General features: G+C 40.2%; 1 protein-coding gene and 1 non-coding gene across 3 annotated transcripts in view; one reads left to right on the top strand and one right to left on the bottom strand.

Annotated features, from left to right (window-relative positions):
- Dkk2 (dickkopf WNT signaling pathway inhibitor 2) overlaps positions 1-23,207 on the bottom strand; it is a 95,039-nt gene extending 71,832 nt beyond the window's left edge. The window contains exon 1 of one of the 2 annotated variants that reach the window (XM_006501818.4): positions 22,180-23,207. In XM_006501818.4, the coding sequence (XP_006501881.1) occupies positions 22,180-22,440 (261 nt within the window). In that variant the 5' untranslated portion in view covers positions 22,441-23,207. The remainder of the gene's footprint in view (positions 1-22,179) is intronic. The other variant, NM_020265.4, reaches the window with a different exon arrangement.
- Positions 23,208-26,080: 2,873 nt separating this feature from the next.
- Positions 26,081-26,187, top strand: Gm22421. The gene has a single exon (XR_003954718.1). It is a non-coding gene; the product is annotated as a U6 spliceosomal RNA (small nuclear RNA).
- The last annotated feature ends 975 nt before the right edge of the window (positions 26,188-27,162 follow it).

Here is a 27,162-nt window from a genome sequence, read left to right as displayed (position 1 = left end):
TTTTTTTGTTATTTTTCTAGATCAAAATAATATCAATATATATCAGGGTTTACTTTTCTTATTTTTTTAGACTGTGTCTCACAATGTGGCCCTAGGTGACCTGGGACTTATGGTGTAATCCTCCCTGTCCTTGGACTCACAGAAATCCACCTGCATCCGCTCCTGAGTGCAGAGGCTCTACTACTGTCTTCACAAAACCTTTCACTGTTATAAATTTAGAGAAGCACTGTATTCTGTTTAAACTTACTCAAAGGAAATTTGTATCCTTTCTGTTAGTGGTTCCTGGACAACCCTCATCCTGTCAGAAGTTCTAAATAAATATAAAGAGAGTAGATGTGAGGAAAATCTTATTTTCTATATTTCAGTATGATTTTTTGTCAGCATCTGCTGATCACTCTCAAATGTTGGTTCATATAGTTGTATAGACCCCCAAAAGCCCAAATCAAGCAACCAGTACTGCAAATAGTTTTCCTTAAAGTGATAGACTTGCTTTATTCATTTTTGAGATAACACTCACTGACTATTCCAGTCTAGATACCCATAATGCAATTGACTGCCATTCTTTCAGGTAACATTTGATGGCCGCAAAGGAAGTCTCAGATCAGATGGCTGATACATTCTCCTGAAATAACTCAAATACTGTAATCTAACATTATGTTTAAATTATTTTAACTCATTTCACTGAAACTCATAAAAAAGAAAGAAACAGGTTTATTGACATTTGCTGGACAATAATTCAGGAACATTGTTTGTAAGCACATTGAACAGACTTCACATTTATGTCCGTTTCAGGGCTGTGAGCTCAGAATTCCTCACTGCCTTCACTCCTTGTAATTAATTTCATGTTTATATTGTTTCCCGGGAAACAACAGCAAAAGGGTAGTGACATGTCTTACAGAGGGGTGACTTCTGGGAACCATGCATGCTTTTTAGGGTAGGTGGGAAATACTTAGGATATACTGTTGACCTGAGATGGCAGAGGATCAGAGGGATACAAGATTGATACATTAAGGGGATGTCCCAGAAGGTGGTGTGTGTAAGAGTGGGAAGGAGATTCATCACTAGCCAAGGAGGAGACTCATAAAAGCTCTAACTGTATTCTCTAAGTGGAGTTCTTACATCCAACTTTCCCTAACAATGTTCATCATGATGCTTTCAACATATGGCTTCTAAAAATGCTTTTACATCCATCTCACTTTTTAAAGGATATGCACAACCATAGTCACCTCTCCCACTCATCCACACTTACCTCACCTGAGTGGAAGGTGCCCGTGTTGCCTAGTAATTCCCCCAGGAAAGCTCGCTCTCTCTCTCTCTCTCTCTCTCTCTCTCTCTCTCTCTCTCTCTCTCTCTCTCTTTCTGTGTGTGTGGTGTGTAGAAGCGTGCTTAAGTGTTTTGGGTTGTCAAATGTGACCATGAGACCACCATTCAACCCAAGACCTAGAAGGTACTAGTAGTTGTTTCTATCTAGAAATATATTTTTAGATAGAAACCCTCATTCCAACTCCCTTCATGCCTTCCAAAATTAGCCCTATTTTCCATATCGACCATCTTTGTAAAAGTAATTTGAAATAATAAGATACTATAATTCTTTAACCACCAGATTTCTGATCCTCGCTGTCTTCCTTTCTCCCTGTAACTCACTGCTACATCTTCCTTCCTCCCTAACGCAGCACAGCGTGACTCTACCATAACCTATGTAGACATTCTCTCGTTGTAGACAATGAAATTTTAGGTGGTTTCCTGCCTTGATATTACAAGTGGCACCTCTGTAGTCAACTTTGGGCATGGCTTCTGAACATGCTTAAGTGTTTCTCTGGGTTATACCTAGAAGGACCCTACCAAGGTCATCATGTATGCAAATACGTACTTCAGTGTTTGCAGTTACAAGAGAGGACCAAGTGATTGAAGTGATTTTATCCCCATGAAGCACACATCCAAGTTTCATATACACACACCCATGTGCTTTGTATTACACATCTTAGTTTTTGAAAATCCAGTGTTATAAATTGAAGCATCTATACTTCAATTTTCATTTCTTATTCTACACTAATAAGATGAAGGCTCTATTCTAATCCTTACTAGTGACTTTTACTAGTCTGAAAAATGCTTATCCATGGGTTTCTTACTTTTGTCTTACTGACTTACAGAGATTTGTTGCATACTCTGGACACAAATTTTTAGTTACATAAAAGTTTAGTGAACTATTTGTGCTAGATACAACTCCAACTTAGTGCTTTTTTTTCTGCTTTTCCTTTAGAGGGCATTCTTATTTTTGAAAAGGAGTTAAACTTAATTTTTATGTATATTTAAATTACGAGATAGTATTTCAATGTAATTTTTCTCACATGGCTACCCAGTGTTTTCAAGATCGTTTTTAAATGGTGCCATACTCCAGCAGTGACCTATGTGTCAGTTTCTACCTAAGTCTTGTAGTCTGTTTTATTGGTCCATGTTAATGACGCAGTGCCCGCTGGTAAGCTGTGCTTTTCTTCACATAACAAAACAACTAGATTGGAGACTGACTTGAGACTGGGACAAAAGAAGATAGTTCTAATCATTCAAATGAGGTGCAATATTCTTCAAATGTCTGTGAACTAGTATAGAAGTTAGATATTGGTAATAGAGTAAAATGAAGGAAGAGACCCAATATTTATAACAGTAACTGTTATCTATAATGAGAAATGTGATAAAGATGATCTCATACTTCTTAAGTGATATAATTTTCCTTAAGCCTAAGCAAGGCTTACTCACTGAGTCAAATCAGAGCAAAGGCATTAGAAAAATCTTAGTTTAGAATCTGAGTCATATATTACTTTAAAACTGCATGATGTTAATCTACCAAATACACGACTATCATTGTTTAGCTGTTAATATTAGCTGTGTGCATGCCCTGCATACAGAGAAACTAAAACATTAAAGATTAATATGGGGAAGCATCAAGAAAATAGTTGGGTATGAATCTTGATATTGATTTGCCTCTCAGACAATGTTTCTCAAACTTCTTTCTCAGTACCATGAAGAAGGCTTTACACATGCCGTTCTTTTTATAGGATATGGTTAACAAATGATATTTCAGTAAATTTTTTTCTCCTTTGCAGTGGTAGAGTTGATGATTTAATTGGTTTCCAGAGTATCCATTTTTAAATGTTATAAATGTAAACAGATAGAACAGATGCAAGACTGTAAAATAAAGATGTTTCTCACATTTACATGGAGTTATTTTCATAAGAAGATCTGCTTTGTCCTGTGTGTATCTCACTGAGCCTAACCGAAGTCCCCAGGATATCTTCCTGTGGCCCAAGTCATACTTTAGTAGATAGTGGCCTTTTTAAATTTATGAATGTATTTTGAAAATACAGATAAGAGACTTGATTAACTCTCAGCTAAAGGACGTTCCTAATGGGCTGACTATTAATGATGGGTACAGATGAATCTAAAGTTTTTATAGAACAGTTACCAATGTAGCTCTTTCATCGGTTGAAACAGGAAATCATGGGCACAGGACTGTAAAGGAGAAAGATGGATTTTGGTTGTGTGCAGAAGAATTATCTATTCCTGTAGCTGTTGTGTGGCTACTTGAGCATAAGAGAGAGGAGCTACCCCCAGAGACCCAAGAGACACATACAGGTATTTAAATCCCAATTATCACTAAATCACAAGGATGATACATAAAATGGGTTTCTCCTGGTTTATTCTGAGCAAGCCTGTGTTTTTTCTTTTTCTATTGGTTATTTTATTTATTTCCATTTCAAATGCTATACCCCTTCCTGGTTTCCCCTCCTTAAACCCAATAGCCCATCCCTGTCACCTCCCTCTCCCCCTCCCCCCCTTCTGTGAGCATGCTCCCCACCCACCTATCCACTCCTGCCTCACTTCCCTAGCATTCCCCTACACTGGGGCATCAAGCCTCCACAGGACCAATGGCCTCCCCTCCCATGGATGTCAGACAAGGCCATCCTCTACTTATGTGCAGTGGAGCCATGTAGTCCCTTCAGGTAAAGCCACGCTCTGTAATGTGGTTCAGAAGGAACGCCAAGCTCAGGGTTCTATTCAACAGCCCATTATTTTTGAGGAAAAGGCTCAGTCCTCAGTAAAAGATCCTTACAGAATAATGGTAAGGGAAGGAGGCAAGCGCTTAAGAGATGGTAGCCTTCCTGTTCCAGGTGCAGCTGATTATCTGCCTCTGTTAGTTTAAGGAGGACCACTTGACTCTGTGTGGCATACCTGAATGAAAATAGGTAGGTTTAAGTCAGGAGGTGTATTTTTCAGATCTGAGTTTTTGTGAAAGAGAAAGAAACCAAGGTAGGACATAAACACAGTCTGCATGCCAGGGTTGTGATCTACCCTCCCCCACCCCCCCAACACGTGCACGTGTGCACGCGCACACACACACACACACACACACACATCCGCTGTGCATCTCCAATGTGTTTTTTCTTACTTGGCCATACTCGTTATTAGCAGCTCTTACAAAGATGGGAAGGAATGAAAAAGTTCTTAAATATTGCTTTCTAAATAACAAAAGAAGAAGAAAAAAAGAGAGGAAAAAAAAACGCCAAAGTTCAAAAACATCTGGGCTCTGCACTGGGAAATAGTTTTGGTGAGACTGAAGTGATTATGTAAAAGATTATGCAGAAGGAGCGGAGACTGTCTCTTTGTTGTTCTATTTAGGAAACCTTTTACTTTCACAGTAGCTTTAGTCAATGCTCTGAAGTATTTACCAAATCTGTCCTGTTTTCCTCCTTTAAAAATGAGCCTTATTTGAAACCCTTGAAGACTTCCCAACGTGGGCATGCGATTGCTCAATCGTCACCCATGATTGCAAAAGCCACCCATTCCAGTGCAATTTTTAGCTTTGTCTGTTTGCTTGCTCTCTTGTTTGTTTGAGAACTGCAGTATTGTTTCTCCCAGCTGGACGGCACCACCCTTCTGAGAAGCACCCTACATTCTGAGAGGTGAAAGGGTTAGCCAGCCACGGAGGACAATACAGAATATAAACGAGGAAATCAAAACCAAACACTTGGCCCCGAGTCGTAGACCAAACCATCTAAACCCTTTGTCCATGTTCCATTTAAGTCAGAGAGCTCCATCATCACCTAGGTCTGTCCAAGCCGTTCTGGTGAGGGACGTGAAGCTGCTGTCCCAGGGAAATAGCAGCGTCGTCAAGCCATTCTTCCCCATGGAAGTGTGGTGTCAGAATCGCAAGAAGGTCCAAATCAGGACACCTGTGTGCCAGATCCGCCCAGCTGCACCCGAGAGCCGGCCAGCACTGCCTGAGCCATCTGCTCAGCACATGAAATGCCAGTTTGTTGCTGAAGATGGGTTTGAAGGATGAGAGTCTTTAAAGAGAAAGCTCACAGCTCGGCTGTGACATCCCTTAAACTTTCTCACATTTTAAAATAAACAATTTTAGGAAGAGAGGATTAAAGGCTTATGTCTGAGAGATGACAAGCAGGGTATATTGCGAGCTCCAGAACCGCTGCCTCAGAAGTCCTCATTCAAATCGGCATTTGGCTTTTCACTCTGGTGACGGATGAAGTATGACCCTACTCTTGGAAAATTCCAGGTGCTAAGCATGTGCACATTCCAAACATGCTCTCTGTTCCTGGGGCTGGGTTTGCAACAATCAGACCAGCAAGGGAATCGCTCTCTTCTCGAGCTCTTGAGACATATAACAAGACTTTTGGCCCACACCTTCACTTCCTGTGCGGACAAGACAGACTCTGTAGAATCCCTTATACTTACTGGCATTCTCACCACACACGACACGAACCTTAGACCAGTGGACTTCTTTGAATTTAAGGGTGAATTTCCTACAAACCATCAGCATTTAATACTCTGCCTTCTCCAGTAACTATGAGTAATTATGCAGTATTTAAAATATTGTAAGGTTTTTTTTTTTCACTTAGCCTTTGTGGCCCGTTTTGTTCTGTTTGTTCTAATTTTAATGGAGATTTAGAACATACATACATTTTAGAATTGTCTGCAGGAATAGAAGATGGAAGCTTCAATAATTTCTAAAGTTCTAGAATTGCAAAATTCTATGAGGCTCTTGAATTTTCTAAATCAAACAAAGGTTCCAACATGTTGGAAACAATCTTTTTCACTGTCAGGAAAATGAGAAACAAAGTGGTCTCCCCACTTAACCTAAGAAGGCAAAGCTATCTTATATATTAACGGGAAAGAGAAAAGCTTCCTTCCCTGAGGCAAAGTCTCTAAAGAGCATGGATACCAACCACGTGCTAAGCTTGTGTGCCACCCTCGAGGTCACTTTTTAAACAGCACCTTTCTCCTCTCCTCTGGCAGATTTACAGTGAGTGCTTTGCAGGACATGCAAAAGCTGTTAAAGTTCACAGAGGTTAAGCCACATTTAAAGAAAAAATCCTGGGAAAACGTAGGTACCCAACCAATATTAATCATGTATAGCTTCTAGAAAAAGACACCAGGAACTTCTCAGATATCTGATGGCACTGGTGTGCAATAGAGGGTCTTGCTAAAAATATACAGGATTTTTCTAGTGAAACCACATTTAATGCCAGGCTGCTTTATGCATGGATAAACAATTACTATGGTTTGCATTTATTCTATTTGATTTGTGTGTGCTTGAGTCACAAGCAGCTGCCCGTGGTTTCTTCCTTCCCCTTTCATGTATGTTAGCTGCAGACTATCACTCCTTCAGATCCCGGAGCTCAGCCTGCTGTCATGATTACTATTGGCACTTTAGTGAACCCGATAGCATGGATTTGAAGTCAGTCCTCTGCTCACGCCTTTGGCCACGCACTTTCTTAAGATATTTTAAGCAGTCTTCACATCTCCAGACTTTCCTCCTCCTTCCATCAACGCATGCTCTCCAGCCAGCCTTTGACTTTCCCACAAGTGAACTTTTTTTTTTCCTAAGTAGAATTACTGGTGTGGTTGAGCTACAGTATTTTATTTATTTATTTATTTATTTATTTAGTCTTCATATTTTTTGACCTTCATTTTGTAAGCCCTGGGACATCAAATATAGTTGCTCTTTGGTGTTGAAAGCTCATATTTTCTAACAAGAAGAAGCACAGTGCATACGCCAATTCAATTTGTAATCAATCAGTGGGCGATTGCACCCTAAGACCTGCGCATGGACCACTTGCACAGTTAACAACCAGCAGACCCTAAAATACCCTGGAGCTGCTGTGGCTAGGACTCCTTGGAAGTGTCACTTCAGGAAGATTTTTCTTGTTAAAAGATATTTCTTTGTGAAAACATGTTGAAGAAGATACCGGTGGAGCTAATAGGCAAGCAAAGAAGTCTATGAGGCTGTCCAAAGTATGTTGGAAACAGTGCATTAGTTTGAGCAATTGCAAAGACATTTTTACAGTGTTAACAATTTTAGGTAGCCTCTGAAATTTTAATATGTTTACATAAAAATAAACCTTCTCACAGACATTGTTTTCTTGTCTTAATGCATGCTTTTAAACTAGCAGGTTACCCAAGATGTAGCCTGTGTCATGCAGACTGGGCTCCGGGGAATAGCCTGGGTGTGGCCTCTTCATGCCATTTCTTTCTGGAAGAGTGAGCTTTGGGAGGAGAACATACTTCGAGCCTACACTGGAACATCCTGACTCTCTCAGGAGCAGGAAGCATCTCATAAAAAACTCTTCCCAGGATTTTTAACACGATAATACTAGAGGTTTTTTTTTTTTTTTTTTTTTTTTTTAATTTAAGGTTTTATAAAGCCAAGTGAGGGTTTCCATGCTAAGATAAATTGGCATTGAAAGGATTACAGTGTAATATTGCCTTGACTCAGAATATCTTGTGGAACTTTTTTGAATTGTTTTTGGAAACAATGATGTTTTTTGTTTGTTTGCTTTTGTCTGGGGCTTTTTATTTTTTTATACCCTCATTACATATGGGCATTGAGTGTATGCAAACAACAAGAGCCACTATGTCCCGAGTATTTTGAATGTAATACACCAATCACTATGCCTGAGATTGGTTATAGCCATAGGTCAGGGCCAAGAAGAAATAAACACATGGATTACTTCTGAGACCAGTTTCAGAACGAAGTCTATATTCTAACCTCAAAAGAAAGAGATTTCACAGTGATTAATTTAAAGAAGTAATAGGGGGACATGCTTTTTAAAATTTGTGACACAGTCTTAAACATGTCTTTAATCAAGTTGATTTCTTTACTGTGTTTCAGCCCACCACATTCTGCTCCTGCACTTCCCAGTGCCCTACACTTCCCAGAGCTGAGATCTTGGACCCTCTGTTTGCCATGGCTTCCATTACTCCATGCTGAGGTTCCAGCTAATTCCACACTCCATCTTTGTTATATCTTCCCATGTTTCTAATTCCTTGTAAGCTGCCTCCTCCCACTGATGTTTCTTTCGTGTTTTGTAAATTATAAAATTAGAATCAGACTTTCTTGGGAAGTAGCAAGAGATTTACAAAGAGGAAAACAATCAAACTTTAACCCTTGCTGAAATATTTGGAAGACAGGCAGATCTCCCTTCTTCACATTATTCAGATATTTTAGTGGCTGTTTTTTTTTTTTTTTAGACAGTTTTATTTCTATAGGTCATTCTAACTGTCCATTGATGCACCTACAATGCAGGCTGCCAAGACGACAGTGGCTTCATTTTCTATTAATGAAGGTTTTTTTTTTTTTTTTTTTTTTTTTTTTTTGTACAGTGATTAGTATCTAGATTTGTGCCATTCATGTATAATGGGAAGGATAATAGTTTCGCTTTATATATTTGAAGTGAGCAAGATAACTAAGACTCAGTATTACGTGTTCCTCCTTAGAAATCTTGATGAAAACTTACCAGTTCTCCAGCCCCATTACCAAAGTACATGGACCTGTGAGCCTCTGTTCAGGCCAACATTTCAACAGATTCCTCTAGACTACTACACTGGCTTCATTACTACACATACAAAGGACCCAGCCTCGCATATGTGTCTAATAAATGATGATTAACTGGACTCATAGTGTCTAATACACTTTAAAGGGGAGCAATTAACAAGTTCATTGATTTACCCAAATAATTTAATTACATCTGAATTTTCCTGTATATCAAAGAGAAGATCTTCAGCTGGTTTCTCTGGCCTCTGATGTATACTAGGTGGCACGGTGTAACTATAAAACAGTAGAGACTCAAACAAGACTGCTTGCCTTTATTTTTGTTTTCCTTAGTTTTTGCAGTGCTGTGGACTGATCCCAGGACCCTGTATGTAACAGGCAAGCACTCAGCTACTGAACTACATTCTCTGCCACAAGACTGCCTGACTTTTAACTCCAGTTCCACCATTCACGTGCGGGGGAATTTGAGGGACTAATTAGGCGGGATAAGATAGTCATCTGCTCTGGAAATGGACTGATGATGGAGACTAGGCTAACCGGACTTTTACTTTAGAAAACTCACTTCAGAGAGAGTGTGAAGGACATCTTGCAGAAGTATAAAACATTGATTATACGACACTGATTTCTTGTGAATCTAGGCAGCAACTAGATGACAGTCACACAGCAAAAATGATCAGTGACAAGATGGAGCACTTGCCATCAGAGAAGACTCGCCTTAATGGAGGATAGAGGGCAGAACCCTAGCCTGCTTCTAGGTTGAACAATTAGGTGACTATTGACAGCAATTAATTTTGTAAGGAGTATAATAAGCAAAGCAAGTTTTGGAGAAATAGATAGTGTTTTGTTTTGAGTATATTTGGTCTAAGTTATCTTTCACCTGTTCAAACATATAAAACTGCTGAGAAAATCAATGCCATAGACCTGTGCCTGTGGATGTAAACAAGTAACCAGACAGCCTGTGTTGCTTTCGTTTACTTTTGCCACTGTAGAGTCTCATTTTATAGATTTCCAGTAAATTACAGTCATTAAGTTTTCTTTATTTTATTGAAGAATGATCATGTATATAAAAGCCATTACATGTTCTCATTTAACAAGAAAACCAGCAGTCATAAATTATGCTCAGAGTAAACTAAGTTAGAACTGTTTACTTCTTTTGAAGAGCAATTTTTAACTTACAAAAACACTGTGAAGGGTCATGAGAGAAACTTTAATGTGTGTCAATAGGTTTAAAAACCATAAAGGCAGCATATTATATGATTCCAGCTGATAGAGATTCTGGGAGCCACAGTTATCACGAGTTGGCAGGAGACAGGAGGGATGAAACTTGCAATGACTTGGAATGAGCAGAGCCTAACAGTCCACTGTCACCATGCCTGTCCCCTTACCATCTACTCCATTTCCTTTTAACACTAAAATCATTCTGAAGGTAGAGCCTATAAATTAAATCATTTTTTAAAGTTATACCAATTTTCAAGAAATGTTTTACCCTGATATTCTCATATGTGCATCTGTTGTATCTATGACTCTGAGATTATTGCAAATGTAACATGGATAGTCAGTTAATTATGCTATTGAAGAGAACATTCCTGCTTAATAGACTCTCAAAAACTTTGGGAAAAAAAAAGCCCCTTTCTCTGTCCACCCACTTTTCCTCTGTGCTAGCCGATGCTGTTTCACAATAACGAAGCTTGGCTTTACTGGGAGTATCTCCCAGATTTTAATGCAGTCCTAACCTTGTGATCTATTATGAGTCCAAAATATAGCACTCAGGGAGCACTTGGGGAGTACTCGGGGAGCACTTGGGGAGCACATCATAGGTCTTATGTATGGCAGGGAGAAAAGTCACAGAGCTCTTCTTGACAGTCACAGGCAGAGCAATGGATTGGCAGGAAGCAAAGGCGCTTGCAGGATACCATAATAAGAATAACTAAGTGTTTGGCAGAACTGCAGAAGTATTACAATGCCGAGGTTAAAAAAAAAAATCAAGAAAACCCAAACCAAAGGGCAATAGTAAAAAAGTTAGAAACCTGAAAATATTTTCCAGTCTCAATCTCTTGTACTTACACTTTGTTTCCACAGCAAAAGTGTAAATCTACCAACAAGGAAACTATAGTCATGGTTTTAGAATCTTAATGTACTCTTGGGTTGGTTGATTGTCTAACTCAGAGTTGACATTTATAAATTTAAGATGAAAAGGTCTTAACCTTTTTCAGTAAAACAGCTTTTGATGCTATAAGTGCACAGAAGCAATACTTTCTGGTTTATAAAGAGAGAACAGACAATCACTATCAATGCACAGATTAAAAAGCAATGGGTGTTAACTGATTGCCTTGTAGTCTAACATAAATGGCTAATTCTGTCTATTGTGCTGGTATCTAATCTTCTCTCAGGTTTGCCTGCTGTCCAAGGTAGAAATTTTAACCATCCTCAACAGTGTCTGATAATATAGATGACATACACATGTAAATAAGGATGCTAATACGGGGCTTGCAGATGCCAGGAACTTCAAAAGGCCCACAGGTTTTGCTTGCATTCAACTAGTAGTAAGAAAAGAAGGGATTAAACACATCTTCAAGAGAAGTGATTTGAGGCCACAACTGGCAGAGTCATAGAGAGTAGCACAAGTTTCCAAGATGGAGGCTTCTCTTCACAAGGCTTTGTCTCTAACACCATCAAGGTGGATTCTGAGTATCTTCAGAAAATGATGCTGACTGCCAAAAATGGTACCTGTGATTTCTGCTGAGCTCAGCTAGTAATAGTTCATTGGCTCAGTGTTATTCAAACTGTGCATTTTGATCACTAGTTTAAGCAATAATGACTAGCATTTCTGAAGGAGTTGGATGAAGGAGGAGGAAGAGAAAGAACAGGAGAGGTGCTGATAAAAATAGGGCAGACAAGGAAAGGACGGAAATTTTAAAATGTGCTCTGTTGCCAATCATAATAGAATTTATACTTGCAACATTGTCGGGGAGCGTGACAGGAGAAGGCCATGCTAGATCACAATGTAAAATACGTTTCTTACTTTGGCAGAAAAGTCTTAAAGCCATTGGCCCTTGTCCTAGTGAGGCTTGGACCAAAGTCAAGCAATCTGCATCCTCTGCAGCTCCATCCTCCTCCCTTCCTTTGAGATGCCTGCCATGGCAGCACAGCCTCAGCCAGGCCCCTTGCTAATCACATCACTGAAGTGTCAGGCCTGGGAAAGTAGCAAGGACAACACAGTCACAGCCATTTCCCTTCATTAATTTTGTTTAGAACCCACGGATACAGTTGTCATCACGGTGCTGTAATCTTTGATAACACATCTGAACATGCACAGATTTCCAGCGGCTAAAAGAACTACACACAATTTATCTCCCATCAGTTTTTTTTTTCTTTAATCAACTCAAGACGATGAATTTAATTCTTACACAGAGCTCAGCTGACATAGGGTTTACTGAAAACATGGCTTTGAGTTATTTGAAGGGCTTGTATTCGGGTTGGTGGAACTAAGTCCTAGGGAGAATTCTTTTACCTTGGGTACTATCTGTGCAATAACATTGCTCTTGTTTTGAGAATATTCTCGACCTCACTCCCTCAAATATAAGATGAAGAAGTAAAACTGAATCATTACCAATGTGCCTCCTTGGTATTTATTTAGTCTCTTTTATGAGTTCTTGAAGCATTTGAATTTGTAGACGATAATATGTGTGTGTGTGTGTGTGTGTGTGTGTGTGTGTGTGTGTGTGTGTGTACACATCAATCTCAACAACTGTTATGCAGGTAAGAATGATCTTATTTGGTTATCAAATACTCAAGCAGTTCTTAAGTCTCGGTTAAAAGGGTCTTTACATTGAACTTAACAACTGATCTTTTAGAATATAGCAAAAATAATACGAATCCTTTACTACCTAGTTTAAGCTAAAGAGAATAAATAATATGTTAGGTATTTAAAATATTTTGTGCAATTTACAATATGTAACACTTTATAAGCATAGATTGTTGCTATGTGTTCATTTTAACCAAACATAAGAGACATTAATACCATATGCACCACAGAACAAAGTTAAAAAATTCTTTAAGCCCCAAGATTTCAAAATGGCAGTGACTTAAAACAAAACAAAACAAAACAAAACAAAAAACAAAAATGTACCTGTTTTGGTAGGTATCTATATAACTTTCTTTCATCACCAGAAGGTGGTGAGACAGAATAGAACACGAGAAGCTCTCTGGTCTGTCACACTTGATTCTTACAGCCTGGATCAACCCAAAAGCTTTTTGAGAGTTGCGAAGAGCCAGGCTCTTTTTTGCCTGAGTCCTGACACTTTGATGTTAGATGTGAATGTGATGTAGATGTCAGACATAAACAAGAAATAGGAAAGAAATAAACAGAATGGAAGTGTGAGACGTGCCATATTTACAGGTAGATAACTGAAGTCAATAATCAGTATAGGAAATAAATAAAACAGAAACAGCACAACGTTAGAGATAGAGAGAAAATCTGAGCATAAGGAGTTAAGAGTGGACCACAGACTGCAAAGACGGCTGCTGAGGAACAAGGACTCTAAGTTTCATTAAAACACCACACTGCAGGTCAAGCCCCTTCTAAAGGGTTTGCAAGAGAAAACCGTCACTTGCAGAAGACTACAGTTTCCAATGATTTGAAACTGAAAAATTAACTGTCTTCCCATTTGGATGAAGACTTATATTTCATCCTTAACCAAGTAGAACCGCTATCAACCGATACCATTGTTTCTCACATGCCCTGTCAAAAAGAAATTTATCGCGCATTTCTGTGAGATGAAATTAATTCTCAACATTACTAGAATGCTTCTAATGTGTGTGAATTACGAAAAAGTAATTCAAAGCGAAGGTTCAAAACTAGGGGGATGGGGAAGAAATGCTATTCATCCAGTTTATCACTCCATGTCGAACAGACAGCTGATATGCAAAGAAGCGTGCCAGTGTTCTGAATTCTGAGCACAGTTCATGGGCCCAGACACAGTTGAATGTCTTGCTTTTGAGAAATTGTCTTAACTTTAAACATCATCAGATTAATGTTCTTGGAGCAGACTGCATGAGTACGCTCAATTACTTTGATTCCTGTGGTTTAGCAAATAATATTGCCTTGGGTATTAAAGCCCCAATTTATTACGATTGTATCCTTGAAGCCTGTGCTATTCTTGCTGCTGTACTCACTCCATAATTTTTCCAGTTGACCAGTAATGTGTTAGCTTCCCGTCTACAGCAGTGATGTACTGTCACTTGTAATGTCAGCATTCAATGAGAAAACGGGACTATTGAAGTTCTTTAACTGGTCTCGTTTTGCGATTCTCAGCCCTGTATGAGTTTGATACATGTCTTCATGCACATCATGTGGTCTAGTCCCTTCTCCCTGACTTGCTAAGGAGGATTAAACAGGCCATTCTTTCGTGTATGGACACGTGATTGTACCTGTTTCTGTACAGGTTGAGGTAGTGACGTCAGCAAACTGAGAGGGTGTGCTTGTAAGATTTTTCATACATTTTAGGCTGTGTCATTCTCGTTCTGGCCCATCCATGGTATTTACTGTTATTGGAAAGTTGTTGTTATCCTGATGCTGATTTTTACAGATTTAAAAGAGCTAGAGACATTAAATGACAGTTCCAAAGACTTTTAGCTGGGCAGTGGTGAGCTATCACTCAAAACCAGTTAAGGAACTATAGGGCCATTTGATGCTCTAACAAGCAGCTAGAAGAGAGAAAGACAAGGAATAAACAAACAGCAATAAAAAGTCTAAATACAGTCAGTTTCTTCATACTATGAGAGGGAAAGATGCCATAGCAGAAACATCATGGAAGAGGGCTGGTCTCATGGAAGTGTTCACATTTTGAGACAAGCGTACAAGGGGATACGCTGTTTGCATTAAAAAAAAACCTCAAGGACATCCCACTTTACTGATGACACCACTGTAATGAAGTGATAGTGGTAGTGGTGTGTGTGTGTGTCATGTGTGTGTGCATGTGTGTGTGTGAGTGTGTATGCGTGTGTGCGCATTATTTTTCCTTCCTACTGAAGTCTATAATGGGGAGGCAGTTAGACATAGAGATGAGAAACACTGCTGCGCCATCTGCCTTTATAATCATAAGCTTTGGGTTACTTAGAGTAGCAGTTGGCAGGAAAAGGGGGTTTAATTTTGTTGTATGTTCTAACACAACCATGGGCAAAACTACATCACTATACAGTATATGAGATGTAAGGAAAAAAAAGAGCTTACATATTTTTCTTAAATATAGAATAAGCTTATTATACTAATATCAGAGCCTGGTGCTCAAATATCAGTCTAAGTCCAGGGATTTTGCATTCTGCACCGACCACTTTATGACCCATAAACTCTCCAGCTCAGGAAAATTAATGCTGTGTGTCTGTGTATCTGTGTGTGTGTGTGTGTCCCCTGCATGAAGATACTTAAAGAGGCCAGAAGAGGGCACCAGATCCCCTGGAACTGATGCTGAAGACAAATGTGAACCACTTGACTTGGGCCCTAGGCAGAAATCTCTAGTCTCTAGAAAGGCGTCAACAATTGGTTTTTGTTTTTGTTTTGTTTGGGGTTGTTTTGTTTTGGGTTTTTGTTTTGTTTTGTTTTGTTTTGTTTTGTTTTGTTTTGTGTGTCGAGACATGGTTTCTCTGTATAGCCCTGGCTGTCCTGGAACTCACTCTGTAGACAAGGCTGGCCTTGAACTCAGAAATCCACCTGCCTCTATCTCCCAAGTGCTGAGATTAAAGGCATGCACCACCACTGCCTGGTGGCACCAGCAACTCTTCACTGCAACCCATGTTTTCTTCACATGTTCTTCACAAAAACTTCATTGTTTAAAAAACTAGGGGAATTAAGGTGAGTTTCACAAGCTGTCTATAGGATCAAAAGAGTTAAAGCAGTGAAGGGCTAGGAGTCATGTCTGACACAAAGTGGATGGTCAATGAATAATACCACTTAGTAACATTTAATATATGCTTGAAGTGCTTACAAGCTTGTTTAAGGAAGTCATTCATTTGATCATAATTAGTTATTCTTGTCTCCAGGAGAAAGAATATATGCTTTATCTTATCCACACAGTAAGTCAGAATATTGAAAGTTCATCTTTTCCTCAGTGTGAAGCTTTGATTCACCTTATCATTTAATATAATTAATCACTCATTCATTTTTAAAATTTTTGTTTTATATAGGCCTTATATATAGGGGTATTTAATGTATAAATTTGAGATATTTGAACTTAGACTATTATGCATACTAAATTATAGTATATCAACAATTAATTAGATTAGATGCTGCTAAAGATTTGAAAGAATAATTGATTTATATTGGTTTATATTATATTATATTATAAAGATTTGAAAGAATAATTGATTTATATTGATTTATATTATATTATATTTACACGTTAGCTAGTAATCTCTTTAAATGTACTGCTTTCATGAGTTCTTCCTGATTTGATCCCTGCATTTCGAACAAGTAGTTCACATATAAATAAAAACCAATTTTAACATCTTACAAGAATCATCTGTTTTTCAGTGGTTGTAGAATAATGGTACAGGTCAAGCGAATTACTTAATTAATGGAACAATCATTTCAATATCAGATTAAAATCAGCAATCTTAAAGAGCTCTCTGATTCAATCTACCATTATCCAGAAAGTAATTCATGGTGTTAACTCTCAAGAAGGGTTCTGACTAGATACTGGTGTTATTCATGACCTCTCTGTTATTAACTTGGAGCCAGAGTAGGCAGTGACCCAAGGTTGTCATCATGAGACACTCATTGAGAAGCCATTATTTTAAATATTTGGATGGTGACTCTTTCATCCTGTGGACAGATGTTCCTGTTTTTTAAAAACAAAAAATAAGAGAGACCTTCCTAAATTTTGTATCAACTGACCTCTTTGTTTCTGAGAATGTTTTACTAAATGAACAATTGAGGAAAATGTGATGTCCCAATCCAGATGCAGTGGACAGAAACATGGATAGAAAAAAGGAGAACACACCGATTACTTACCTGAAATATTAGTGCTAAAGTTTGTTATGCATTCTATATTAAATCTCACTATGCAACATTAAAGTTCAATGAAAAAGAATTCAAAAATCAATCTGTTGATTATTACTAATCTTATTTTTGATTCTTTGTTTCAGTTTGTTTGAATTTTCAGATTTTTTTTATCTTAGGATAGCATTGAGAGAGACAAAGAACACCAAGTTTCTGGGTAGGAACTTGGGAGAACCTTGCAGAAGTTGGAGAAAGGTAAAGAATATAATTAAAATATATGAAAAAATTAATAAAAATGACTAAGGGACTCATGCTGGCAATATACGACAGAAATCTTATCAATGATCAGATAAATATGGTGAGGCAGGCTTATCTCTTTTTATACAAGAATGCAAGCATCTAGAATATAGTGAGGCAAATCAACTTTAATACATTTTCAGGGAGGAATAATATTGTAATTCACCTTGATATTACCTTTATATTAAAGAATAACTACCCATAAAAGGGCTTTTAAATGATAAGTATATTAACTATTACAAATCTCTTCTAGAACTTCATGGATGCTTTTAACGTACACTGTAAATGGTCACATGCATAAAGAGTCAGGGAAAATATTGCTCTGAAATGGAAGATAGCATTACCCTCTATGACATCTTTGTAACTTTAAACATAGATTTGGAAAGGAGGGAAACAGGGTAGAAATTTGTATCCAAGAGAATAATAATAACAATAAATATCTACATTCAGTCAGAGTCACAGCTGGAGTGAATTTAAGTCACCTTATTATCTTGCTCTCTCTGGTTTAGCGCAAAAATAAAATGATGGATACGTATATTAGAGCATCCTTAAAATGCTTCTCCTGCTAGTCGTGGTAAGCTTGCACTTGTGTCAGTGGTCCGCTCCGTAGAATTGACCATGAAAGCAATGGAATATAAATGTAGATGGTTTCCAAATATTCTCAACTGTTTTTTAAAAAACGTAACTATAAAATGACACACTTGTTTTGGGATATTCAAAAAGCATTGGCCGGTTATTTACGTCTTAGCAAGGAGACGTTGGGCTAAGGTTAAAATAAATCTTGAATAATTTCAGAAAGCAAGGCTAGCCGCTACAAGAAAAAAAAAGGCAGAATAATTTATTTTACTGAGTGGTTTGGGGAATTTTTCACAGGAACGGATAGAAATTGTAAATTACTCTTAGAAAATGTGTCCTTGCGTTTTCTGAAAGAGCGAGCAAGTGAGCACTGAGAGAAAACACATTGCTAACCAGAGGTGGTGTAGGGGATAGAGCATTTTTATTAAGAAAACTGAAATCTACCAATATTAGCGGTCTCTAAACAGGTCCCTCGAGTTCTAAGTTCAGTGAATTTCAATAATTCTTTTCTCAAAACACGATGTCATTCCCAGCAACTGTCCTTCAAGTAACAAAACTGTATCAGAAAGTTATAGATTCGGGATTATATTAAATTAGCTGGAGATCCTATTCACAGGCATGACTCAAGTAGCTTGTCAGCATCTTAAATATAGCTATCTGTCACTGCTCTCTCTACCTATAAATTTTAGAAGTATTTGAAATTTGTATAGCTTGCATTCAAGTTCAACACAGCATTAGGGAGACCAAATGTGATACAAAGAACAGAAACTCTTAGAAACACAAACCTAGAAGATTCCTCACTAGTACAAAAAACACTGTGGGCTATAAAGGTGAAAATGATTATCTAATTGCTTTGGTATAACCTTAAGTTTGTTTTGAAGGTGGCCCATAACATTCAATATACGAAACTCTAGAAATGCTACCGAGCAACGGCAATAAGAAAAAAAAAATATATATATACATATATATATATATGTGTATATATATATATATATATATATATATATATATATATATATATTCCTACGATTTTGAAGATAGTATTTAAATTACTTTTGGTTTCAAACATGTGAAATACTCCCTTTAGGAAGTGAAGTACATGTATATCATAAATATGTATCAGTTGTGGGACTTGATTTATACTGTACACATATACAAGCACATTTTTTAGAAACCCATTAGCAATGCCGGAAATGAAAGTTAACTTGAAAAATATAATAGCTCATTTAAATAAAAAAAAACACTTTGCCTAATTAATTTCATACCAACTGCCTGTATATACTACCCTCTATTTTCTTGGTCAGTTCCCACTATAACTTTTCATGGTGTCTTTGAAAGGAAACCTAAGTATTTTCTATGCCAGTTTCCACCATGAGCCATAGTAGTCGCCTACATCTCTGGTCAGCAATGCGTTTTCTCTCAATGCTGCTCACTTGTTCTTTCTGAAAACACCAGGGTGTGTTTTCTAGGAGTAATTTATGACAAACTTACCTTTTCTACAGAACAGGAAGAACCTATAAATTAAGAATACTTCCCTTCCTGAAATCAAACTGCACCAATTCTGGAAACCCTGGAGCTTGGAGTCTTAATTTCATTTTTTTTTTTTTTTTGTGGATCAATGGATAATTAAATTTCTTCCAAAAATATTCTACAACAGCAATAAAATTTGTATTTCAGCTCCCTATTCTGAAAGTTTTAAATAGATAGGTGTTAAATTTCATTTTACGAAAACGAAGATCAAAGACTATATTTCTTATCTCCCGGTGGGAGATAGTGTCCCGGAGATTTCCCCCTCTGGGTCTTTAAAACAGATATTTTAAAGTCATCATTCACAACTGAGAGTGGTGGACAGAGCTGAACGTCTTAGACCTTGGGTGGTACTATATAAACAACTGCTTTCATCAATTGGCACTTAGCTTTCAGTCCCCTCAACTGAAATTCTGGGCACCAACAAGGCTGTTCTAGATCTCTCTCTCTCTCTTGTGCATGCTAGCCCGCTTGCTCACTCTTGCTCGCTAAAAGGAGCGAACCAGCATCATCATTTCTCATGGGTGGATTTCCTAACTTACACATATTTGTGAATATTAAGGCTTTTGGAGACCATGTAGCCAGTAGAATAAAGAAGGTAGAATAATAAGTGTTCAAATATTTAATTTCTCTTCTTCAAAGAACCACCGTGTTTTCATGAGAGCATATGCTTTAAAGGAAACTACCAGTGAGAAGACAGAATAGATACAATGTAGTTCTCCTCGATACCCACTGTCTTCCCGACTCTCACCATGAGATTTGGTTTTGCTTATTCGTAATTCCAGAGTATTAGACTTTCTCACAAACCAACATTTTAAGAATATCTTAATTACACTTAAACACCTATAATGAAATGCTAAGTTCTGTGGGCATATCATGAATTCAATTTACTTTTAAAGTAAATATTTACATATTCAATTTGAGGAGTTGAAGTGACTAAGTTGCAAACTCTTTAAAAAAAAAAACACATACACACAACATAATTAAGGAGTTTTTTGAGGGACGGCAAAGATAATCCATGGCTATCTGTCTAAGGGTGTGTTAGCAAAACATTAAAGGTAAGTTAAATTTGGAGATAAGTTCTTTAGTCCACTCTGTAAGGCCCTCCTGGCTGCTAGTAGAACTGGTGGCTTGACAGAAGAACTTTAGGAATAAGGGTTCTTGGTGACGCCAGAAGTAAGGGCACGTTGCAGAGAGTCCAGGAATATGCACTGGTTAGACAGAGAGGGCCTGGAGAGACTGGTGAGTTTTCTTTCCTTAGAACTACAGCTCTCTGTAACTAAAAACATGAAGTGAGAAGTGAGCGTGCTGCGGTAGATTATCTGTAAATGTCCTGTCAGCGAAGGGCCCCAGCTCCTGATGGACCTCAAGGAGAAGGTTAGGTTAATTGCTCTTGAAAATGTTTGGGTGTCTCCCAAGGAAAAAGAAATGGTAAGATAGGTGGCTATGTTGGTGTGGAGGTGTGGGAGAGAGGTAGAATATGCAAAAATTATGTATGTATGTATGTATGTATGTATGTGTGTGTGTACACGTGTACACATATATATAGCTTCTTATTTTCCTTTAACTCTTTTAAAGTCCTGGGATTGAAGCCTTTGCAGTCCTTTAAAGAAATAGCTGACATTTTTGATATTTCAAAACACTGGGAAGCATTTTCAAATTGCAAAAGCAGCGCAGGAGCACACATGCGCGCGCGCGCGCGCACACACACACACACACACACACACACACACACACACACACACACACACACACACCAGGCACTCAGGCCATGAGAGGGCAGTAGGGGGCCAGGCTCAGGCCTGAGTCTTTTCTGGCTGTCCAGCCTTCTCTGCCAGCCTTCCCTCTGCCTCCTGGGCTGTGGGCAGCTAGCTATAGCTGACGACAGCGTGCTGAAAGCGGGGGCAGCCTCAACTCTGAGCGAACCAGAAACTGCATCTGCGGAGCGTGGAACTCTGTCTGTAGTTGACACGTGTGAGAGGTGTATGTGCTGTTTTGGCAAACTGGTATTCGATTTGGGCTTCCCACAAAAGAAGCAGAAGGTGGAGCTGCGGTGGTTCCCAGTGCCCACAGAGCCCCCTCTTCTGGCCACCGCGCATGGACCACACTTGGTACCCAGTGCGCGCGCGCGCTTTGCTTCAGTCCGCTCTGGGTGTCTGTGTAACCCTTTGTAAAGGACCGTCCACCTATCTGCCTATGTGACCGACATCAAGACGCACGTGGGAAATACCCTCTCTCAAAATCGGCTTTGGTATCCCTGCTGCTTTGCAGGCACTTAAGAAACTGTCATTGTCACCTCATTATTTTCTTCCTGCCAATTGATTTATTCGCAGTTCTATTTGAGTGAGAAATGCAAGTCTACTGCGGATCTTGCCTGCCAGTGCTGAGAGTTTGGCAGAGAAAGTGCAAAAGAGAGCAAATCCCCTTCTCGCCATTGTAAAATGTTTTGGGTGCCTGAGATCCAAATTTTCACTGCACTGTGACATCCCGCGCTGTCACTTATACCAGTTATGAGTTTGGAGCATACACAAACTTTTCATTTGAAGTCAACAGGTCCTATCTTCCAGAGTTGTGAAGATTAAATAAGTGAACACTTAGAATCAAGGCTAGCACATCCCATTTGCTATGTCAGCTCCTGTTCACATCCATTGCAGCCTCCTGTTGGATGGAAGGACCATTCTGGCCCCTTTGCCAAAGAAACGCACTAGATCTTTAAAAGTACTCATGTCTCAACACAAAGATGAGACAGAACTCTAAACCTCCCGCTGTAACCCAGCATCCCAGCGACCAGCAAAACACCCAAGTCCTGGTACCCCTGCAGACCCAGCTTCAGCAACCCCCTCCCAAATAGCCAGAAGCGCCACACCTGGCTTGGGCAAGGCTTTGACTTTTGCAGGGCTCAAAGGCAAGCTGCAGATGCAAAAGCTCTGATCCCTACCTCTCCTGGCTGAAGAGTGTGTTTGGGGGGGTTTCCTACCTGCCCCAGGCTTTTGCCCTTCTTACTGCCGCCGAAAGCCAGTCCTTGGTTCATGCCTGCAGATCGGTTGGCTGACTGAGCAGGAGTCTCCCCTCCTAGAGAGGACTTGATGGAGTTGAGTTTGGCCCGCGAGCTGCCTAGCTGTGAGCTCTCCACCATCAGCACCGCGGCCAGTAGGAGAAGGCAGCGGGATGAATCCTTGACCCGCATCAGCGCGGCCATCTCCGGGTAAGGGGTTCCCGGAGTTGGGTGGAGCCCTGAAAAGATGGGAATGCCAGGGGAGTGAGGACGCCCGCCGACACTCAACCCCTCACGTGGGGCGCGTGGGCTCCTCACAGACACAGTTCCCCCAACCCTTCCTGGATCAGACACTCGGGACTCTTAAGAACTTAGTCTCAAGCCTCAAGCCTGGAGCAAACGCGACCCCAGCGAGACCCGCTCCTCTGACGGGCAGGAAGTTCTGCAGTCCCTGGAAGCAATCAAAGGCCAGACGCCTTCTCGCCAAGGAGGCGTGACCCAAGGTGCTGTTAGACCCAGCCCTGCAGATCGCCCTGCCGGCTTCGTTTGGTGTTCAGCACCTTTGCGCTTTTGCACGATTTTCCGCGGTGATGGAATCCTCCCTTAACCGCGCACAGGGTTCTCCCCAGCTGCTGCTTCTTTTTCTTTTTCTTCCTTTCTTTTCTCTTGTTTCCCCCGGCTCCTCTGCTCCTCTGTCCTCTCCTGTGCTTTAGCTCTCAACCTTTGCACCACTCAAGTCCCTCTTTTCCAGGTCCGCGGGGTTTGTGACTGGTGATCAGAGTCTCCCCCAACCCCTCCACCGGACTCTGGAGAGCTGAGGCGAGCGGAGGTCCCAGCAAGCGCACTCCCACTGGTGCGGTTAGGAGTTGTCCCTTGGTTCACACGGGGCCACTAAGCCCTGCCAGCGAAGCAGTGATGCGCTGCGCGGAGGGCCAGTGCTCTCTTGCTGCTCTCCCCCGCCCTCTTAGCTTTTTATAGCTTTCCTCAGTGGGTTTTCCTCCGCCCCCAATTCAAGAGTGACAAAGAGTGAAAACGTTTCTCTCCCCCACCCCACGCTCCCGCTTGCCTCCCCTTCCCCCAGCAGGCGCTCTTTCTGAGGCTGTCTCTCCTGCCTCTCACCTTTCCTACCCTCCCATCCCTCCTTCACTCTACAACTAAAAACTTGGGGTTCACCTCCAGAAGAACACGGGAAAGCTCTTCCTGGACGATCACAGCTCCGAGAGTGAATGGGAGTTTGGAAACAGGCAGAAATGAAGAGGAAAAGTTGTCCCTATTTGTGGTGACTGCCACTAACCATGGCTTCTTACTTCTCCCACCCAGCTTCAGCCTCCAGCTAGGAGCGCTGGAAAAGCTCTGGAGAACATCTGCAAGTTAACTTGGTGGACTGTGTACAGCCCAGTTAGATTTTAGCCTGAGCCTCTCGGTTAATGTGCTGTGTGAGACTGTCTGGCTGTAGGTGCTTTATGGGGTTCCGCTTCGAATAGGGGGGGGGAGATGAACAAAGGGGGAGGCAAGAGGACTAAAGGAAGAGGGGCGAAAAGACCAAAGAAAGAGGAGGGGGAATAAGGGACCATTCTTCCCCCGTTGAAGTGCTTGAATCTTTCTGTTTTCCTCATCCCTCGCCCAACCCGATATACACATTACACTTTAATCCAAACAAGGAGTGAGGAAGGGGATAATGACCCGACTTGTGCTACCTCAAGGCTTGATGAGGCACTTTTAGGGTGCCAACGCGTCCTCTGCAAAGAGGAAATCCCAGGCAAGAATAAAAAGCCTGATGGGGAACCGGGTGGGTGGTGAAGTGGGCCAGAAACTTCTGGTCCTGCCTCTTGAGCGCTGCCCCGCTCGTTCCCCCACCCCCACTCCCACCCCTCCCCCGCCCGGAGGCCTTGGCTAGCCTTTCAAGTCAGTCTTTGAGGCTCGGAGTTCTCTGCACTGTTCCACAGAGGCAGAGGGCCACCGAGCGAACCACTCTGACGCGCTGACTGGCTTGCAGCACTTGGGGGCGCCAGTAGCAGCAATCAGCCAGGAGCACAAACACTGCAGGAGACAAGCTTTGCCAGCAAGCTCTGGGTTAGGAGAGGTTTGGTCACCCAGGAGACCAGGAGCAAAGGTTGCTGCTTGTGTCTTTAGCAGTTCAGTCATGCAATCCCTAGCAGTGTCCTTGAGCCAAAATGGAGTCAGACAGAGGTCGTCCGCTGTGATGAACTGACTCCAGTAGCACACTCTAGAATTTTGAGGTTTAGGTCTCCTCTTTCACACCTAATTCTGGCATATACCAACCTGTCCAGGACTCTAATTTAACGCTAAGGGGAAGGGGGTAAGGGTAAGGACGTTAATATTTTCCACCAAGCACGCCAAGACTTAAGGTGTGCATCAAGAGCTGGGAGGTCCTGGGCAGAGTCGGTTATTCACTTTCCTGACCTGTGAGTCAGCCTGTCCAGAAATTTTCATATACACAATGCACACAATGCCTTGAGGTTTTTTTTTTTTTTTAAATACACAACCAACTAGAAAATAAAAACACGTTTTCTCCAGATTGGCCTATTGCCTTAAAGTAAAACAAATGTGCTGATTGATTATTGATTGATTGATTGATTGATCGATTGATTTACTTTTTGATTTATTCTTGAGGACATATACTAGTTACATTGCCCAAACTTAGGCTCCAAGCTAGTAATCCTCCTGTCTCCACCCCTTTCCCCCCCCTTGCCTCTTCTATCTCCTCCTCCTCCTCCTCCTCCTCAGTGCTTCAGTGCTGAAATTCCAAACAACTGCCATCACTCTTGTTTCACTTTTTAAATGCATAAGAATAACATGGGTGACTCTTGAAGAACAGACTCCTGTGACATGTGCCAGTTCTACAAATCTAAGATAATGAGGATGGCAGTTATCAAGGGCTGGGTGGAAGGAAGAGTAGGACATTACTGTAGCAATAGACACAAAGTCACCATACATCATGATAAATAAACCCTAGACATTTGCTAAATCACATCGTGTCTAGAGCAAATGATAATGAAATAAACATCCAACATTGCCTAAAGGGGAAGATCTCGTGGCAAATGTCTTTACAATGATAAATAACATACATGGACATATAATTTTAGGCAACAAAAGGTGTGTGTGCCTTGTCAACTCAAGAACAAATTTGTATGGTTTAAGGATAAGAAGGTTCTAATGGAACACAGGGGGGGTGGGGAGGAGGAGGAAAGTGTTCTGTATATTGTGAATAAGTTCTTTGTCTTTACAGATAGTGTCTTTTTGCTTTTGTTTAGACTTGATTTATCAATCAGAAACATTACAAAAATTCAGGAAATTAAGTTAGAAATGTGCTAATTGGGATATTTTAAAGAATATCTTACCATTTTTGCAACTTTGATTTCTTATTAGTGCATGTATGAGAGGTGTGTGTCTGGTATGGCCCATGCAGAGGTCAGAGGGGTTATGGAGTTGACTCAGTCTACAGTGATTTGGACTTTGGTCATCAGACTTACACAAAAGGGTCTTTAATAGCTGACCCACCCCTGACAAGTATTTTATAGCAAAAGAAAATGCAATATGATCAGAAAATTAATTTCAATCACAATGTACTTCCTGTACAAATCCATGAGGGCCATAATAAGGAATCCTTTTTGAAGCCAACACAGAACTGTACAAACTCTATGAATAAATTAAACATATAGTTTACACTAGGCATTCAAGTTCACACTAGGCATGGTGGCACAAGCACTCAGGAAACAGAGGTAGGTGATCGTTGTGAGTTCCAGGCCTGCCAAGGATATACAGTGAGACTCTGCCTCAAAAGAAAAATATTCACATAAATTTTTCTTTTAAAAATATCCTTGTGATCGCTTCGGCAGTACATATACTAAAATTGGAACGATACAGAGAAGATTAGCATGGTACCTGCGCAAGGATGACACACAAATTCGTGAAGCGTTCCATATTTATATAAAAAAATATCCTTGTGCATTAAGCAAAATCAAATGTATGGGATCAAACAATTAAATATAAACAACCACATCTTAGACTAAAAAGGGAGTGAAAACTGTTTTCATTGATAACCCAAATATTATCTATACAGTTATTTGATAGTCACATATAGTAAACATACAAGGAGATGCAAAATCAATAACTGAATAATCACATGCCTTGGGCTGCCATCATGAGTCCACACGTTTCCTCCTTGTGTGCTTACTTAAACAGGAAGACGCACCTTCGTATTTTACTTGGGAGGATTGGTTTCTAGATATCTGGCAATAACATAATTAGAGAACAGATGCATAAATAGAAGATTGTGCATAAGTCAAGTCAAATCTCTTCTGTTCAGAAGGAAGTGTGTGGACACTTCATTCTTTGGCTGGACATTCCCTCCCCTCTCTCTTCCTCTAGCTCTGGGCCATGTTGGCCCCATTAAAAAGAAACCACTTTCTCAGCAGTTGTTCCAAAACTAGATTTCCTTATAATACTTAACCCTAAAACAGGATTTACCCTTTATATTCTCATTTACAGTTCCTTACTAAGTCACTCCATCATCATGCCTCCTGGATTAGTATCTCCTGAAATTGCTGCACAGTTAGTAAGTGTGGGACCCTGTGAACAGAAGTGAGTGGATAGAGACCATGGCCTTGATGAAGCTTACATCCCACTGTCAAACTCTTGGCTCACAGACATCCACCTCCAGCCCACCAGGAGTAGCTATCCCAAGCCCTTTTCTCTTCCCCCCACTGCTGAATTTTTCAAATCTCTGAATTCAGTCTCTTCTAGGTTAGCTACAACTTCCAAGCTGGTGAGGTCAGGCAATTGTAGAAATAAAGATGATTAAATACATCCCCTGGAGATGCTCATACATACAGCATACAATATGTGCTGCCACATTTGAGTTTGGACACAAATGTCCCCAGTAATGGTGGCTAAAAATAAAGT

This window comes from Mus musculus, chromosome 3, assembly GCF_000001635.26.
Source record: "Mus musculus strain C57BL/6J chromosome 3, GRCm38.p6 C57BL/6J".
NCBI lineage: Eukaryota > Metazoa > Chordata > Mammalia > Rodentia > Muridae > Mus > Mus musculus.
This window is presented reverse-complemented; position numbering and strand designations above follow the sequence as displayed.